Here is a 19,641-nt window from a genome sequence, read left to right on the forward strand (position 1 = left end):
TATTTAAGAAGACTGTCAGTACTACCTGATATCATAAAGCAATTTTGTCTATAGTTAAAAACTCCATAAAAAATTTTTAAACTGCAAAATGCTAATCTAATCTATTTACAAGGAAGGAGAAACAGTGGGAAAGTAGCATTTGGAACACATTAATATTCCTCTGTATTTTTCTGGTACCACTGAATGCAAGATTATCAACAAAAATTCCTTTGGTGTAGTAAAAACTACCTGGTTTTGGAGGAAAAAAGAAAAATTCATACAAATGTGGCTACTTTAGAGAAACAAATTGTAGCACACAATGCAACTTTAAAATACCTGAGAGCCAATAGCTGGAAATGTAACTCCTTGTTCCTTAAGGTTCTTAATCATTGCTGATATTAGACTAAGCTGTGGATCATTCTTAAATTCATCTGTCCATTCAACCATAAGAGCCTTTAATTTTTCACAGACTTTAGGATGACCCTGAAAATAGAGAAAAAATTTAATAAAAAAGTATTAATTTCCTGGCTAATGATATAACATAGATATATTAAATATAAAAATTATAAAGTGCTATGGACACTTTTTTGAATCACAAATTACCCCTAGCTATAGATGATAGCTACGAAAACAGAGTTGGTTACTAGAAATGATCGAATTTTTTTTCACACTATGAAAAAACAACAGATGATACCAACATACATACCCCATATCAAATTAAAACAGGTTAAGTATATAATAACTTATTTTGGAGGTCAGAGAGATGGAACTTTTCAGAGTATTTTGCAACTAAGTGAGCTTTATACATCAGGAAGACACAGGAAGGTACTATGTTTTGTTTTGGCTATTTTGCAAACCAATAAAAAATAAGTTGGAAAGAGAAAATAAATGATACATTTCCTTTATTCCTAATCCCTGACTTTTAAAAATATGCTTGACTGTGTATTTTGTCCAAGTTGTTTAATTATCTGAGGCCTGGTTTGAGATCTACCGTATGACTATATTTCTAGAAACTTAATTTCTTCAAAATAACATCTCCCCCTCAAGTATAAAATCACTATGGTCACTGCAAAACATTTGAAAAATAAAGAAGTCCTTTCTTTTATATATTTGCTTTTCAAAACAGTTGTTAATGCCACTAAATACAAGTTTGAATATCTCCTCTCAATTAAATTACAGAACAGTCATACACTTTGATGGACATTCAGGACATTAAAAGAATGGTTATTAGCAGAAAATACCTAAATGTAACTGAATAAAGCAAAAGAGAAAAAGAATTAGCACATAATCATGCTTGACAAGAAAGTACAGAAATTCTGTAAAGAATTATGTAAATAAATTTTTATCTCATTTCTGTACTGTTTTCTACTAAAACCTGGAAGTAATCATTTTGCCAAAAACAGGAGGTATTTTCCCTTTTAACATCTTAAAATTTTTTTTGATTATATAATATCCTATCCTCCCTCTTCCCACGTCAGAAATAATTACCTTTAGAATGCACAAATTTTCACTAGGAAAACTCACATGTTACTTATGACTTAAATTTTTTTAATTCCTTGATTGCATAAATTGTATTCTTTAATCTACAGCCAGTTAAATAAAAAGCATAGCATTAAAATCCTGTCATGGTCAGGTAGTGGCCTTACTCATGTCACAATGAAAACAGCATTATATTTTGGCAGTATTTCTGAACAGTTCCACATTAGGAAAATACCTCTGTGGCTACACAAATGGTTACAAAAACTGTGCCTACAATAGACTGGTATTATTTAATCAGATAGAAAAATACATGTATTTTCTTTTTAGATGAAGGGAATGATGAAGAAAACAGGTTAAATATACTCTAATCTGTTTTTTTAAAAAAAGAACAATTCTCCAAGTATATAAATTTATAGTCTCTTCAGCAAAACAACATTTACTTTACTTATATATTGGATAGACACAGCCTAGGAAGGATTTTTAAAAAAAAAAAAGCACAAACCAGTCCTTTGTGATTTAAAATGTGAAGAACTGAACAATAAAATACACAAAGAAGACTGTGTTAATTCATTTCTGGAAATAATGTTCCTTACCTTGTTTAGTACGTTGCTTACTTCACTAGCAAAATCTCTTGAACATACTTCTAAATGAAAAATTTTGCCACAGTTTGATACACATGCTCCTAGAAGCTAAAAGTATAAAATCACAAGTTAAAAGGGCTCAATTTTAGCAGGTAGTTTTGTGGTAAAACTTAAAATGCAATCACTTACAGTCAGAGCTTGCATAGCAACATGAGGATCTTTATGGTTCACCCTCCTCATAATAGACCGAAGACAATCTTTAGGTCTAAAAAATGAGAAATGTAACAATCAGTTAGTAGTACATCCAGGCTTTCCCCCCTTAACTCTAATAGGCAACAGACGACTACACAAAAGGTAGACTAGGGGAGAGAAGTTTAATTTTTATTAATGGCACAAGTGAACTATACACTAACAAGTTCCTTTAAATTTTTCAAACAAAATTAACAGGCTCTCTTCCTTAGCAATCATAGATTAGGCATTTCACACTAATTCTGGATGGAAAAAAGCTCTGAAAATTAAATGTTAGACCAAAACTTCCACTTGGAGTCATAATGGAATAATTGGAACTAGACTTAGACTCCTGCTGTAAACAGTGAGAAAACTGGAAAAATATACTTAAAATATACACTCGGGTCACTGTTTGGGACATTAGGCCACAGGCAGTGATGAATGACCTCTAAGAAGGAATATAATTAGATAAGACAGACACTTTGCCTCAACTTTCCACTCAGAGGCACTTTCCAGATATCAGTACAGGCTTTCTACCTAAAGGCAGTTTCTGGATCCCGGTGCAGAGAAGGTGATTCCAAGTAGAGAATGGTGATCTCACTGAGTTGAGGGGAAAGAAATCAGAATTCAGGGAGGCCAAGGGAGCTAGAATTTACAAGACAGAGTAGAAGGAGCTATATGAAGAAACAGATCTGGATACTCGCATAGGAGTCCACTTAGGTCGACTGAGGAAAAAGCCACACATACATAAAACCTCCATAAGGCTGGGCAAAAGGTGACTGTGAGCTATATGCTGAAGAGTTTCCAAAGCTCACATAGTTGTCAGAGTTCATATCAAAATGGAGAGTCCTTGTTAAATATCTAGAGCATTCAGCGGATAACCAGAGTCTTGACACCAGACGGAACTATCCAAAAGACTACTCTACATCCATCCTACAGCAACCTAAAAACAAGCCACAGAAGGATAAAGTTGATCCAAAGTAACTTAAGTTCAGAGAGAATAAAAGTCCAATACTCTTTAACAACAACAAAACCTGGCACTCGATATAAAATTCATAACACTAAGCATTCACTCAAAAATTATTAGATATGATACGATATGAAGCAATTATTAGATATAATATGAGGTACTCAATATAAAATTTGCAACACTAAGCATTCAGTCAAAAGTTATTAGATATGATACAACACGTAAAGGAGAAAATTCAGTCAACTGAAAAGGAAGAAATGACAGCGATGATGGAATTAGCAATCAAAGACTGCATAAGCTATTCTAAGCATACTCAAGGATGCACATCAAATCATCAACATAATGAGGAAAGAAATGGTGTAAAAATGATAAAGCTTAAAAAAAAGACAATACTTCTAGAAATGAGAGATATATTTTTAAAAAGTGGATACAATTAATCAGATAAGAATAAAAGATAAGTAAACTTAAAGACATGCGGGGCGTCTGGGTGGCACAGCGGTTAAGCGTCTGCCTTCGGCTCAGGGCGTGATCCCGGCATTATGGGATCGAGCCCCACATCAGGCTCCTCTGCTATGAGCCTGCTTCTTCCTCTCCCACTCCCCCTGCTTGTGTTCCCTCTCTCGCTGGCTGTCTCTATCTCTGTCGAATAAATAAATAAAATCTTACAAAAAAAAAAAAAAAAAACACTTAAAGACATGCTTGAAGTACATGAATTTAAGTACAGAGGAAAAAAGACTAAGAATTTTTAATATAGAACCATCACTAAATACATTTTTAAAAGAGAAATGGAAATTTTAAAAAATCACAAAAAATATTCAATTGATATACAAGATAATGATCAAAAGTTCAACAGAAGAAACATACCATCTAGAAAAATGGTAAATTTTAACATTTTAATCCAACCATATCAACAGTTATATTAAATGCAAATGGTCCAAGCACACCAAATAAGACAGATTGCTAGACTGGATTAAAAAAGCAAGACCCAGGGAACCTGGGTGGCTCAGTTGGTTGAGCGTCTGTCTTCGTCTCAGGTCATGAATCCCAGCCCTGTGTCAGGCTCCCTGCTCAGCAGGGAGTCTGCTTCTCTCTCTCCTTCTATGTGTGCTCTCTCTCTCTCTCCACTCTCACTCTCTCTCAAATAAAATCTTTATCAAAAAAAAATAAAGCAGAACCCACCTAAATATTCTCTACAAGAAACTATTTAACTATAAAAACATATGTAACTTAAAAGTGAAAGGATGGGGGGCGCCTGGGTGGCACAGCGGTTAAGCGTCTGCCTTCGGCTCAGGGCATGATCCCGGCGTTATGGGATCGAGCCCCACATCAGGCTCTTCCGCTATGAGCCTGCTTCTTCCTCTCCCACTCCCCCGCTTGTATTCCCTCTCTCACTGGTTGTCTCTATCTCTGTCGAATAAATAAATAAAATCTTTAAAAAAAAAAAAAGTGAAAGGATGGAGGAAAGAAAGATATATCAAGCAAACATAAACCCCAGGAAAGCTGGAGTAGCTATATTAGTATCAGGCAAACCGCCCTTCAAAACAAGCCACATTACCGGGAATATAGAGGAAAATTACAAAATGATAAAGGGATCAATTCTCCAAGGAGACATAAAAGACCAAGATGTGTAGTCTTATCTAAAAACAAAGCTTCAAAATACATGAAAAAAAACTGATAAAACTGAAACGAGAGACAAATGCACAATTGAGATTTCAGTCCTTTCTCAGAATTGATAAAACAATTAAATAGAAAAATAGGTTTGAGAACACTCTACTCTACAATAGCAGAATATACATCATTTCCAGTGCATACAGAATTATTTACCAAGACAGACCATATTGTGAACCATTAAAAAACTTAATTTTTTAAAAAATTGATATGAGATATGCTATGTTAGACCATGATAAAATTATATTATAAATGAGTAATATGAAGAAAACTGGAAATTCTCCAAGTTCTAAATAACCACAGTTGGCCATAATACATTATCCTTTTTATTATCCTTTTTATATATTATTGGATTTGATTACAGTATCATTGAGGATTTTTGCATCTTTGTACATAACTGGTCTGTGGTTTTCCTTTCTGTTTTTGGCATTGACCTATTGCAAGCCTCATAAAATGAGTTCCAAAAAAGAAAATCCTGAGCCCAGATGGCTTCACTAGTGAATTCTACCAAACAAGTGCCATTATGCTAAATACACAAATTTTTTACAGATGTCCTTTAACAGGTTGATGAAATTACTTTTAGTTCTTAATGATTTTGTTACAAATGTATACTGAATTTTTTCAAAGGAACCTTCCACATCTATTGAAAGATGATTATATAGGGTTTTTTCTTTAGTTCGATGAGACCGATTTATTTTCAAGTGATGAACCAGGCCTGCATGCCTGAGATAAATTCCACTTCACTTTTCTTCAAAGAACCAGCTCTACTTTTAAATTTTCTCTATTGTTTTTCTCTTTTCAATTTCATTAATCTCTGCTCTTATTTTCATCATTTCTTTTCCTTTGCTTTCTTTAAGTTTGTTCTTGTTTCTTACGACAAAAACTTAGATCACTGACTTGAGACATTTCTTCTTCTAATATAAGCATTTAATGATATAAATTTACCTGTATGGATTGCTGTAGCTACATCTTACAAGTATCAATATATTTCATTTTCACTTTCATTTCACTGAAAATACTTTCCAAATGCTGCTGCACAAACAGAATTTCTGTTTGGGATGATGAGCGAGCTTTGGAAATGGATAGTGAAAACATACATGAAAGAAAAACCATTCTCAAGTGGTCTGAACAACAATGGGCCCTGAAGAAATTGGCCAGTAAGAATAATTATCTAAAAAAAATGTTTTTAAGAACTGGAATACAATTACTAAGCACTGTGATAAATTTTAAAAAGTCATTTTGATAGGGAAAAATTAAAATGAAAAAGGATTTCTATGAATGTTTTATTGACTATTGGAAGATTTCCTCTTGAAGAGCATGGAGAAAAGAGAAAAAAAATTTTTTTAATTATATTTACTGAATACCTATTGTATGTCAAGCATTCATCTCTTATGATTCTGAAGCTCTTTTTCTACTGATTTTGTATGATCTTAATACTATCTGAGGGGCACCTGGATGGCTCAGTCGGTTAAGCATTCAACTCTTGATCTCAGCTCAGGTCTTGATCTCCAGGTCATGAGTTCAAGCTCCACATTTAGCTCTACACTGGATATGGAGCCTACTTTAAAGAAAAAAAAAAGTATCTGACAACAACATTATTAAACTGAAGAATTAATATACTGTAACACAATTATTTAAATTTTGCCTTTTTCATAGTGGGACTTGTTTTAGGAACCAGAATCTGTGACCCCATGCTAATTTTTGCAATTGTGAAAACCACACCAACATATAAAAACAGAAAATTATAATTCAAGCACCAGTAAAGGTGAAATATAAAAGGGATTATCTGAATGCTAAAATTAAAACCATTAAAAAATAATGATCCAAAGATGACTCAGCTCAGTAAATTAACTTATTAGAAAATAATCCTCTATAGTTGCTTAAATTAAATTTCTGATATATTGTTTATAAACTACTTTCATTTTTTTAAAGAAAGAACTCTAAACTCTGATGACTTTTGGAAAGGGAAGTGGGGAAAGGGCTTTGAAATGCAACCTTTACTTTTTATTTTATATATTTCTATATTGTTTGAATGTTTTGCCACAGCCAATTTTAAAAACCAAAGCAAAGATACCTCTGGCACCAAAACAAACTTGACTATTGCACCATAAAAAGGATAATGTCATAAAAAGCCAATTAGAATGCTTATAAGTGCTGAGGAATATAGTGAGTAAAACACAAACATGAAAGTGAAATAATATATACATATTCGATTATTAAATCTTATAATTTAATGAAAGATTATGGCTAAAATACTGTTTTTAAAAAGGCTTAAGAGTTATATTTTTTAACATAAACCTATGGTTTTCAATATAAAAGTAAATACAAAAATATTCATGTAAATAGAACATATACATATATGTACATGCATGCATATGTTTCCTAGCTCTGGTACTAGCAAACTCACCCGGTACCCATACCTTGGCTTTTTTTTCACAAGTGAATTTAAAATAAGTATACTATGGCTATTATCCTCTCAATGAAAAATGCAAGTTGACTATAGTATAGAGACTGTATAATTTATCAACTATACACGTACCTTTTTGAGAGTGAAAGAGGTGCTAACTGGGTATAATGCAGGAACAGTAGGCATAAAGTGAGATTACCCAAGACAAACTACATGTACAGTCACAGGGCCAAAACTATGTCCATCCACAAAAATCTGCTTTTTTATGCATACATCTGAGATGCAGTTCAAAAAAAGGGTAAGAAAAAAGAGGCAGCACAGAATTCTCCAACTATCTAAAAGTAGAACATTCCCGTAGAGACTTGTGTAAGCCTAAAAGGCCTAAAGGGAAGAAGCAATTACCATTAACTTATAAGGAAAATGTTTTTAGCATTCCCAGATTCCAAACATAACCTCTCTTAGCCTTTTCTGATACCTTAGGACACATATTGCTAATGGATGCACAAAGTCAGTCAAGATAAAGCAGATGCTCAGACACAGTTCAAAGCTATGCTGGCTTGATGCTGAGACACTGAGTTCAGTTCCCCAGAGTGGAGCCATTTTCACTTCTGGCCTTTTTTTGTAAAAGTGAGGAGTCCCCTTCAAATTTCTTTTAGTTAGGGTAAACAGGTACTAGCATAGGTCCTTCCGTAAGAGCGAAGTGGCATAACACAAATGTTCCAGAAGCAGAGGATACCTGTGCTTTCATGTGGCTGTGGCTTCTAATGACTTTTTCTCAAATCATACACCAGCCAGAAAACAAACTTTTCAGGAATGTACACAGCTGCCTTGGCATATATCAGTTCTGATGAAGTAAAGCATCAAAGTCAATTTCATTATTCACAAGACTTACTCCAATCTACCTCAACAAACTACTATGGGCTTCAAAGAAAGCACAGCTTTAAGAGGGGCCTCTTTTCTATCGAATCCTCTCTACTCTACTTGTCTCCCATCATACCACTCTTGGTCATTTGGTTTCCATGTGAAGTTACAACTACTAAAATTAAGCTACTTCATGCTCAAAGGTAAATGAAAATTAAGGCATGAACCCTCCTTAATCTTCAGACACAATTATCACAGAGTCATGCTACTGTGCTTTCTTTTGCAATTCAGACTTCTCCAGTTTCCCACAGAAAACAGAGACTGCAGAACTTGAAGCTCTTATGGCAATTCTGGAAAGGATACATTCTCTTTAAATGAATTTCATCAACAGCCACTCCTTTGATCTAACAATGAATACATCAAACTTCATTCTTGCTCATTCATCTTATAGGAAAAGTACCCAGAAAGCAAGAAGCCTCTACATATAGTGCCACATGTTTATATCAGTGCTAAAGAATACCGACCCTTATGATTAATCCAGTTTGGTCACCAAAACTGTCACACTGAATCACCGTCTCCATGTAAATTACACTAACACTGTAAAAAAATATTTATCAGGTAGCAAATAACTCTGCTGATAAAGCTTTCATTAACTAATGTTATTCCGTCATCTTCACTTTGGCTTTTATGAATTTTCATAAGCTAAGTTTTACCACGTCATGTATATAAAACAAAACCATGAAAGGTCACCATGAAACTAAGTCTTTATGACTACCCAAATAGTTTTAACATGTTACCTCTTCTTATTTACAAATATCTACAAATGGGTAGAACTCTCTCTACAAGTCTTCTATAAAAAAGTCATAAATAAATGTTAGATAAAAGTAGTAAAATACCCTTACATCATATTTTGCCATTCAATCTTCTACGCAAAAAGTCATAAATAAATGTTAGATAAAAGTAGTAAAATACCCTTACATCATATTTTGCCATTCAAATTCTTACGACTATGTATCTCAAGTATCAAAAATGGAATTTACAATTTTGTTTACTAAAATCCACTGTTTTGTTCTAATGATATATTCATTGTTTAATTATCTAGGTCAAATTTCTCACTCAATACTTACAGAACAGGCCTCTGTGCCAAATGATGTATTCCAAAGATAACCACAATAATAACTCCCTTTCCATATGCTCTTCTGCGAAGTGACCTTGCCACTTCCCATCAAGAGGTACAGTTTAATAACCCTCCTCTTAAATGCGGGCTGACCCCAGAGACTTGCTTGACCCACAGAATGTAGTACAAGTGATATCTTGAGATGTATAGTTCATAAAAAAGCTATGTAGAATACACCTATATCTCAGAACATTTGCTCTTAGGATGCTCCCTCTAGTATCCCAACTACCGCTCTGTAAGAAATTCAAGCCACATGCATAGGCCTTGGTTAATGTTTCAAATGATAGCTAGAGCTGAGATTCCAGTAGACTGCCAGACATCAACTGCCAGCCATAATGAGCATCCATTCCAATCAGGCCTTCAGGTAGTCCAGTCCCAGCCATTAGGTGACTGTAAGTTCATGAGAGACCTCAAGCAAGAAGTGCCCAGCTGTTAACCCACGAAGATAATAATAAATGCTCTTTTAAGCCACTAAGTCTTAGGTTGGTTTGTTATGTAGCAATAGATAACTAGAATCACTCCTAACAAAGTGTGCTGACAGCTGTTAGCTTTAAATACTATTAACTTGTATTATTTCAAATTGTTTGGGTTTTCTTTTTTTTTTTTTTTTTAATAAAATTGCCTTAATTGTTTATCTCCCCATCTTGAGGGGTCCTGAAGACAGGATCCAGGGCTACACTGCTCATCCTTGGCTCCCTATCCCTAGTCATAGCACATAATTACGTTCTTAAGTGAAATCTGAGGGAACAAAAATAGGAATTATTTAGCTCCTAGTGCTGCTCACCAATGACTGAAGATAAAACATTTTCATTCTGAATGTTGCCTACAATAATGCCTTCAACATGGTCGATACTCAATAAAAAGTCATCGAGCTAAATATGGAAAACGCTACTTTTCACTGTTGTACAATACTCAGTATTTATAATAACTGAATAATCCTTACAAAGCTCTATTTATTACTGACTCCTATATGTCTTCCACTGAGTTAGTTTTCTATGAGAAAAATGTACATGCTTTCATAAAATCTTGTCTTAGAATTACAATACGATCACAATAAGGGAAAAATGGAGATTAAGTAATGCTGGGAGGAGCACAGGATGTGAGGTAAGAAGTTGATGGTAATAACCGTAAATGAAGTACTTTGTAAAAATACTTGCTAAAGATGAAATCTGCACATGCATTAGGAGAAGTCTACCAATGATTCCTATCACCCACTTCTGTAAAGGAATGTCTCTCTAAAAACCTTCTCAAAATTCCATTTTGGCTTTTTAAAACTTTTTGTAAGACATATCCTCTTTTTTCTTTATCTTGAGATGGGAAAACAAAAAGACTGGGGTCAGGGATAAGGACAAGAACAGGGAAAGGGAAATTATTTTTCATCTTCCTCAGTTTTCCAACCCCAAAATAATTTGTTGCTCTTAACTTACCATGTGAGAAATGAGCATAGCACAACTCTCACCATTGTAAAATGTAAGGGAATAGTACCATTTCCTGGGGGTTTTTCCCAAGTCAGGGCATAGGCGAAAATTGCAGTTAATCAATTTCTCTTGATTAGGGAATTACCTATTAGAAAACATACTCTGCCATCTCTCAAATATGCTCAATATAGGCAACTTTTCCTTAATTATTAAAGCAAAACTGCTACTTTGAGCACACGTTGAAGAAAGTGGCTTTCATACAGGGCCACGTTGTTTAAAAAAAAAATGCATACACTGAGCAAGAATCAAACTCAGTGAAATGAGATATTCATACTCTAAGAGAAATGAAAACTGTAATGGTGAGATAACACATATGAGCTCACTAAATGGACAACAGGGACAAGTCATTAGGAAAAATACAGTTTGAGGGGGCTACAAAGAATACAGTTAAATTCAGTAAGATAAACATGCATATGATGCAACTCAAATCTATAGTCAGAAGATCATGGAAAAGCAAAGCTGATTTTGCTTTCCTGCAACTCTCTTTTCAAAGAACAATGAAATTTCAAATCTCTTTAAATAGCCTCAAGTAAATCTCCAAAATTGTTACATTATTCATAAATGTCTACCTACTTACAAGTATGCTGCTGTACAGTTATGACAGATAAATAGCTCAAAATTAGTCTCTAGTCACCAGCTAGGGGGGACTCCCTGAAAAGGTCTTTCCATTAATACATATGGAAAAAGCCAAAAACATGTAATGATTCTGCTGGATTAAGGAGTCAAGATTTGTGACGACTTGTGCATTATAAAATTTTGTTAAAAACCCTCATTTCACGAGGGGGAGTTAAGATGGCAGAGGAGTAGGGGACCCCTTTTTCAGCCGGTCCCCTGAGTTGAGCTGGATAGGTACCAGACCAGCCTGAACATCCACTGAATCAGCCTGAGACGCAGGAAGATACTTCTGGATCTCTACAAATGAACATCTCCAGCGCCGAGTATCGAGGTATGAAGCGGGGAGCCGTGAAACCGCGCACAGATATCGGAAGATAAATGGAAGGGGGAGGGAGCGGCCGCATTCGGGCACCGGGAAGCGGTAGCCACCTGCATGGGGGAGCGGGCGGACTCGTGGACGGCACCCGCGAGAGAGCAGAATGAGACCGTGAGCCGGGGAACTCTCGCGACCAGACTGAGGGCCGGAGCTTCAGAGCACGCAGGGGCAGCTGGCGGCTGGTGGCTGGCGGCTGGCGGTATTAGAAACACAAAGGACAGAGACGCGACGGCCCTGGAAGTGAGGGCTGGGACGCCGGGTGTGGGGCGCACATCCCGGCACGCTGCACGGTTGAGCAGCACCAACAGTAACAGAGTTAAAGTGGCCAAAACATCAGTGGAGAACAGTCCGCGATCCCTCTGTCTGAGACACAGGCTGAGATTCGGCCACTGCTGCTCTCTCAGAAGAGGCACAGCAATCCGCTAGGGAAAGCCGCCAGAGAACAAAAGCCTGGAAAGACCGGCTCACGGTGTGCCCACCCCAATCCCCCCTCGCAGGGGACACGGAGACTCTACCCAAACAGGGTTGCCTGAGTATCGGCGCGGCAGGCCCCTCCCCCAGAAAGCAGGCTGAAAAATCAGGAAGCCCATATCCCTAAGGTCCATATAAAACAAGGGTGCACGGCCTGGGTCCCGGTCAATAATTAGGACTCTGGACAACCCCGCAACCTCTCCTCATCAGAATAACGAGGAGAAGTCCCCCCGCCCCCCAGCAAAGAAAAGACAATGAGTCTGTAGCCTCTGCCATAGAACTAATGGATATGGATATAACCAAACTTTAAGAAATGGAATTCAGAGTAACAATGGTCAAGATGATGTGTAGACTTGTAAAAAGTATTAACGAAAATGTTAATGAGAATATAGAATCTCTAAGGGCGGAAATGAGAGTGAATCTGGCAGAAATTAAAAATTCTATGAGCCAAATGCAATCAAAACTAGAGGCTCTGATGGCCAGGGTAAATGAGGCAGAAGAACGTATCAGCGAATTGGAGGATGGGTTAGTAGAAGAAAAAGCTAAAATAGAATCTGGACTCAAAAAAATCCAAGCTCAGAAATGTAGGTTACGGGAGATTACTGACTCAATGAAACATTCCAATGTCAGAATCATCGGCATCCCCGAGGGGGTGGAGAAAAACAGAGGTCTAGAAGAGATATTTGAACAAATTGTAGCTGAAAACTTCCCTAATCTAGCAAGGGAAACAAACATTCGTGTCCAAGAGGCAGAGAGGACCCCTCCCAAGCTCAACCACGACAAACCTACTCCACGTCATGTCATAGTGCATTTCGCAAATATTAGATCCAAGAATACAGTATTAAAAGCGGCCAGGGCAAAGAAATTTCTCATGTACCAAGGCAAAGATATTAGAATTACGTCAGACCTGTCTACACAGACCTGGAATGAGAGAAAGGGTTGGGGGCCATTTTTAAAAGCTCTTTCAGAGAAAAACATGCAGCCAAGGATCCTTTATCCAGCAAGGCTGTCATTCAGAATTGATGGAGAAATAAAGACCTTCCAGAATCGCCAGTCATTGACCAATTTCATAACCATGAAACCAGCCCTACAGGAGATATTAAGGGGGGTCTTATAAAAGTAAAAAGGCCCCCAGAGGGATACAGAACAGAAAGTCACAATCTATAGAAACAAAAGACTTTACTGCCAACATGGCATCATTAAAATCATCTCTCTCAATAATCAGTCTCAATGTAAATGGCCTAAATGCTCCCATAAAACGCCACAGGGTTGCAGACTGGATAAAAAGACATGACCCATCCATTTGCTGTCTACAAGAGACTCATTTTGAACCTCAAGATACATTCAGACTGAAAGTAAAGGGATGGAATACCATGTTTCACACCAATGGACCTCAAAAGAAAGCTGGGGTAGCAATTCTCATATCAGACAGATTAGATTTTAAAGACTATAGTTAAGACACAGAAGGGCACTATATTATTCTTAAAGGATGTATCCAACAAGTGGATATGACAATTATAAATACATATGCCCCCAACAGGGGAGCATCAAGATACACAAGCCAACTCTTAACCGCAATAAAAGGACATATAGATAAAAATACGTTAATAGTAGGGGACCTCAACACTCCACTATCAGAAATAGACAGAACACCCATGCAAAAAATCAGCAAAGAAACAAGGGCTTTGAATGCCATACTTGACGAGTTGGACCTCATAGATATATATAGAATACTACACCCCAGAACCAAAGAATACCCATTCTATTCTAATGCCCATGGAACATTCTCAAGAATAGACCATGTTCTGGGTCACAAAACAGGTCTCAACCGATACCAGAAGATTGAAATGATCCCCTGCGTATTCTCAGACCACAACGCTCTGAAATTGGAACTCAACCACAAGGAAAAATTTGGAAGAAACTCAGACACTTGGAGACTAAGAACCATCCTGCTCAGGAATGACTCGATAAACCAAGAAATCAAAAATCAATTTAAACAATTTACGGAGACCAACGAGAATGAAAACACAACGGTCCAAAACCTATGGGATTCTGCAAAGGCAGTCCTAAGGGGGAAATACATAGCCATCCACGCCTCACTCAAAAAGAATAGAAAAATCTAAAATGCAGTTTTTATATTCTCACCTCAAGAAGCTGGAACAGCAACAGAGGGACAGGCCTAATCCACGCACGAGGAAGCAGTTGACCAAGATTAGAGCAGAAATCAATGAATTAGAAACCAGTACGGTAGAGCAGATCAACAGAACTAGAAGCTGGTTCTTTGAGAGAATCAATAAAATTGGCAGACCGCTGGCAAGACTTATCCAAAAGAATAGAGAAAGGACCCAAATTAATAAAATTATGAATGAAAAAGGAGAGGTCACGACCAACACCAATGGAATTGGAAGGATTATTAGAAACTTTTATCAACAGCTATATGCCAATAAATTAAGCAGTCTGGAAGAGATGGAGGCCTTCCTGGAAACCTATAAACTACCAAGACTGAAACAGGAAGATATTGATTTTTTAAACAGACCAATTAATTATGAAGAGATTGAGTCAGTGATAAACAACCTTCCAAATAACAAAACTCCAGACCCGGACGGTTTTCCTGGGGAATTCTACCAAACATTCAAAGAAGAAATAATACCTATTCTCCTAAAGCTATTTAAAAAAACAGAAACAGAAGGAAAGCTACCAAACTCATTCTATGAGGCCAATATTACCTTGATCGCCAAACCAGGGAAAGACCCCATCAAAAAGGAGAATTACAGACCGATTTCCCTAATGAATATGGACGCCAAAATCCTCAACAAGATTCTGGCTAATAGAATCCAACAGTACATTAAAAGGATTATCCATCATGACCAAGTGGGATTCATACCTGGGATGCAAGCGTGGTTCAACATTCGCAAATAGATCAGCGTGATACATCATCAACAAGAAAAGACTCAGGAACCGTGTGATTCTCTCAATTGATGCAGAAAAAGCATTTGACAAAATACAGCATCCTTTCTTGATTAAAACCCTTCAGAGTGTAGGAATAGAGGGTACATTTTTCAATCTCATAAAAGCCATCTATGAAAAGCCTACAGCAAATATCATTCTCAATGGGGAAAAGCTGGAAGCCTTTCCCTTAAGATCAGGAACACGACAAGGATGCCCACTCTCGCCACTATTATTCAACATAGTACTAGAAGTCCTTGCAACAGCAATCAGACAACAAAAAGGGATAAAAGGTATCTAAATCGGCAAAAAAGAAGTCAAAATGTCTCTCTTCGCAGATGACATGATACTCTATATGGAAAATCCAAAAGAATCCACCCCCAAACTACTAGAAGTTACAGAGCAATTCAGTACTGTGGCAGGATACAAAATCGATGCTCAGAAATCAGTTGCATTTCTATACACAAACAATGTGACTGAAGAAAGAGAAATTAGGGAATCCATCCCATTTACAATAGCACCAAAAACCATACGTTACCTTGGAATTAACTGAAGACGTAAAGGACCTATCTTCTAGAAACTATAAATCACTCTTGAAAGACATAGAGGAAGACGCAAAAAGATAGAAAAATATTCCATGCTCATGGATCGGAAGAATTTACATAGTTAAAATGTCCATGCTACCCAGAGCAATCTACACTTTCAATGCTATCCCGATCAAAATACCGATGACATTTTTCAAAGAACTGGAACAAATAGTCCTTAAATTCGTGTGGAACCAGAAAAGGCCCCAAATCGCCAAGGAACTGCTGAAAAGGAAAAACAAAGCTGGGGGCATCACAATGCCGGATTTCGAGCTGTACTACAAAGCTGTGATCACAAAGACACCATGGTACTGGTACAAAAACAGACACATAGACCAATGGAACAGAATAGAGAACCCAGAAATGGACCCTCGGCTCTTTGGGCAACTAATCTTTGATAAAGCAGGAAAAAACACCCAGTGGAAAAAAGACAGTCTCTTCAATAAATGGTGCTGGGAAAATTGCACAGCTACATGCAAAAGAATGAAACTTGACCACTCTCTCACACCATACACAAAGATAAACCCCAAATGGGTGAAAGACCTCGATGTGAGACAGGAATCCATCAAAATCCTAGAGGAGAACATAGGCAGCAACCTCTACGACATCGGCCAAAGCAACCTTTTTCATGACACATCTCCAAAGGCAAGAGAAACAAAAGATAAAATGAACTTGTGGGACTTCATCAAGATAAAAAGCTTCTGCACAGCCAAGGAAACAGTCAAAAAAACTAAGAGGCAGCCCACGGAATGGGAGAAGATATTTGCAAATGATGCTACAGATAAAAGACTGGTATCCAAGATCAAAGAACATCATTTCAAATATGTCCCACTCCTCTACTTCTCATTTGAAAAGTATTCTCATACCATAAAAATATTAAGTTAAACTGTGATAAGGTTTATATCCTTAAGGAAAATATTACCAATGAAGAGACAGTAAATTTGAATTCTAACTACTACATCTATTACTAAATCAATCAATGAACTTAGATCAATTAACTTTTCAGAATAAGGATACCACCTTCTTCATTATCCCCCTCATCGAATCTGACAAAAAAATAAAGGACATTTTCCTCAAAATACTGCAAATATAAAAGAAAAAAACAAAGAAACAGTCATAATAAGGCAAAACACAGTTAATGAATGTGCTTGCATGGTTAACCTCTAATCACCTACGAAATAAGAATGAAAACCGACACAAACTCTAGCAGTAGATTTCTAAATAGAAGCACTATGACATGTTCAGAACAGAAAAATTCTTTGTAGTGTAAGACTATCTGGAGTATCACATCCCTTGGTGCCACATAACCAGTGTCAGTACTAACCCCCATATTTTGACAACCAAAACCATCCCTAATATACCAATATCACCCAGGCTGAGAACCATTACTAGACAAACACAGCTCTGTAATATAGTGGAAAAGATCTGAAGCTTGACAGACAGTCATCTTGAAAGGGGATTCTTTCTTCTTTAGGATTTATTTATTTGACAGAGAGAGAGAGAGACAGAGACAGAGAGAGAGCAGAAGCAGGGGCAATGGGAGAGGGAGAAGCAAGCTCCCCACTGAGCAGGGAGCCTGATATGGGACTCAATCCCACGACCCTGGGATCATGATGTGAGCTAACGGCAGACTCTTAAGTGACTGAGCCACCCAGGTGCCCCTTGAAATGGGATTCTAATGCTTCCTGATCAGTATGTTACTCCAATACTTTAAGAAATTGTGCCACGGATATAGAGAACTTCAACAACATTAGTTATAGTTTGTTCTTCTACCAAGTTACTTTTACAACTTGAGCTTTCAAATTATCTTAGAGTGATTTGACCTTTAAATTGTCATTTTAACATGCTATAAAAAGTGCTTTACTATAACTTACCACTCAAGGATTTAGGTGGTTTGGTGGAAGGCTAAATGTGTATGAACGGTCTTATAGGTCTTAGTGTGGGGTAGTACCTAGCAGGCACACACTGAAAGATATGGGAACTCAAATCTTTGCTGAAGTAATTTTTTTTTAATTAACAGATAAAAACCTTCCTTGAATACTGAGAAGAGCCTAACGTCAAGGATGCCTTTCAAAAGCGTAAAAGCATCACACTAACTGTAAGAGAACTCTAATAGAAAATATAAAAGCCATCAGAACTGAAATGAATAACTGTATATTCAATGGCATATTCAAAATTTAGATTTGATCTATAATACAGATTACATAAAACACAGTCTACACAAGGACAGAAAGGGTGAAACACTGAGCATAAATATCAAATTCTTGACTTTGAGCTTGTAAAGTAGGTGTTTCTCATGAGATGACCAATGGAACACGAATGAAGTATACAAATGATGTTATCTGATTATTTAAAGAACAAGTTCATGATTCCACAATACTTCAGCAGGAAAAGTAGGTAAACTAAACTTCTATATACTACATTCTGAGGATTAATGGAAAGGACAGATAACAGTTACTACATACTTAAATTCAATATGGTGATATTTTGAGTTTCCTAGACCAAATATACACTAAGGTATATTTCTGTCAAGCAAAACACAACACAATATAATGCATGGGAGAGAGAGAAATCACTCAAAACTTCAATATCAAATTGGCGTGTCTTGTTTCATGATTTTAACTTTCAAATAATTCTTCATTATAGGCACTTAAGAACGCAGTACAGAGAAGTGAGAAAAAACATAAGATTGGGAGTAAAAACCTGACTTTGAATCTTGCCTCTGTTACTACTTTTGGAAAGTCACGTTAAAATCTCGGGGCTTTAGTTTCCTTATCTGTGAAATGATCTCGATAGTCACAAGGACTCTATAGGTCCTAGCTATAAAATAAGTGGTGTTTTAAAAATTGCAATAAAATACAAAAGTAAAATCACTGTCTAGGGCAAGTAAAGATGAAAAAATGAGACTAAATCAGAACCCTACCCTAGTCAAGGACGTGGCTCCTGTTACTATCCCCATTTTCTCCCAAATCATCATCTCAATTTCCCCCTGAAAATGGATCATTCTCTTCTGGATACACAGATGTTATAATGCAGTCCACTGATGAAAAAAGAAAATTCCTATCAAACAACCAGTTGAAGAAAGACTTCACTTAAACAGTGGCAAAAAGGGCAAAATACCTCATAAGAAACTTTACCAAAAAAACTGAAGACTTCTAGGAGGAAAATTTCACAACACTAAAAGATACAAAGATATGTTATGCTCTTGGATAGGAAGATTTAATATCATAAAGACAATTTATTAATTTAAAACTAAGCCAATTTAAAAAGAAACTGTTTTGTTTTTAGGCTAGTCAAGCCAATTCCAAAGTTTATCCGGGGACAGAAGGAAAGGGAAGGAGTATTTAGAAAAACTTTGAAACCATGCATAAGCAGGCCATGTATACACACGTGCAAATAGGACAAAATATAAAGTTCAAAAAATACATGGGGTAATACGCATGGGAGTGTAATATATAAAGGCAGTATTTCAAATCAGAAAGGGAAAAAATGGATTATTCAGTAAACGGCACTGGAATTTTGGGTAGCCAAACAGAAGAATAAAGTTAGAATATCCTACGTAAGAGGATATTCCAAACAGAGCAAAGATTTAAATGTAAAAAATGTAACCACAGGTACAAAGACTTTGGAAGACAGTTTGGCAATTTCTCACAAAGCTAACCATAGTCTTCCAAATATCCAGCAACCATGCTCCTAGTTTTTACCTAATTAAACTGAAAGCCTATGTCCACACACACAAAGCTATAGGTGAATTTATTTCATAGCAGCTTTATTCACAGTTACCAAAAACCGGAAGGCATCTAGATGTCCTTCAATAGGTG

At 36.5% G+C, this 19,641-nt stretch overlaps 1 protein-coding gene across 1 annotated transcript in view; it reads right to left on the minus strand.

Moving 5' to 3' along the window:
• STAM (signal transducing adaptor molecule) overlaps positions 1-19,641 on the minus strand; it is a 102,576-nt gene that overhangs the window by 45,212 nt on the left and 37,723 nt on the right. Inside the window, exons 3-5 of the mRNA XM_045787591.2 lie at positions 2,229-2,304; positions 2,052-2,147; positions 316-462 (exon numbers count right to left, since the gene is read on the minus strand). Coding sequence (XP_045643547.1) covers positions 316-462; positions 2,052-2,147; positions 2,229-2,304 — 319 coding nt within the window. The remainder of the gene's footprint in view (positions 1-315; positions 463-2,051; positions 2,148-2,228; positions 2,305-19,641) is intronic.

Source organism: Ursus americanus, chromosome 31, assembly GCF_024610735.1.
Source record: "Ursus americanus isolate L20-20 chromosome 31, mUrsAme1.1.p, whole genome shotgun sequence".
In the NCBI taxonomy this organism is placed as follows: Eukaryota; Metazoa; Chordata; class Mammalia; order Carnivora; family Ursidae; genus Ursus; species Ursus americanus.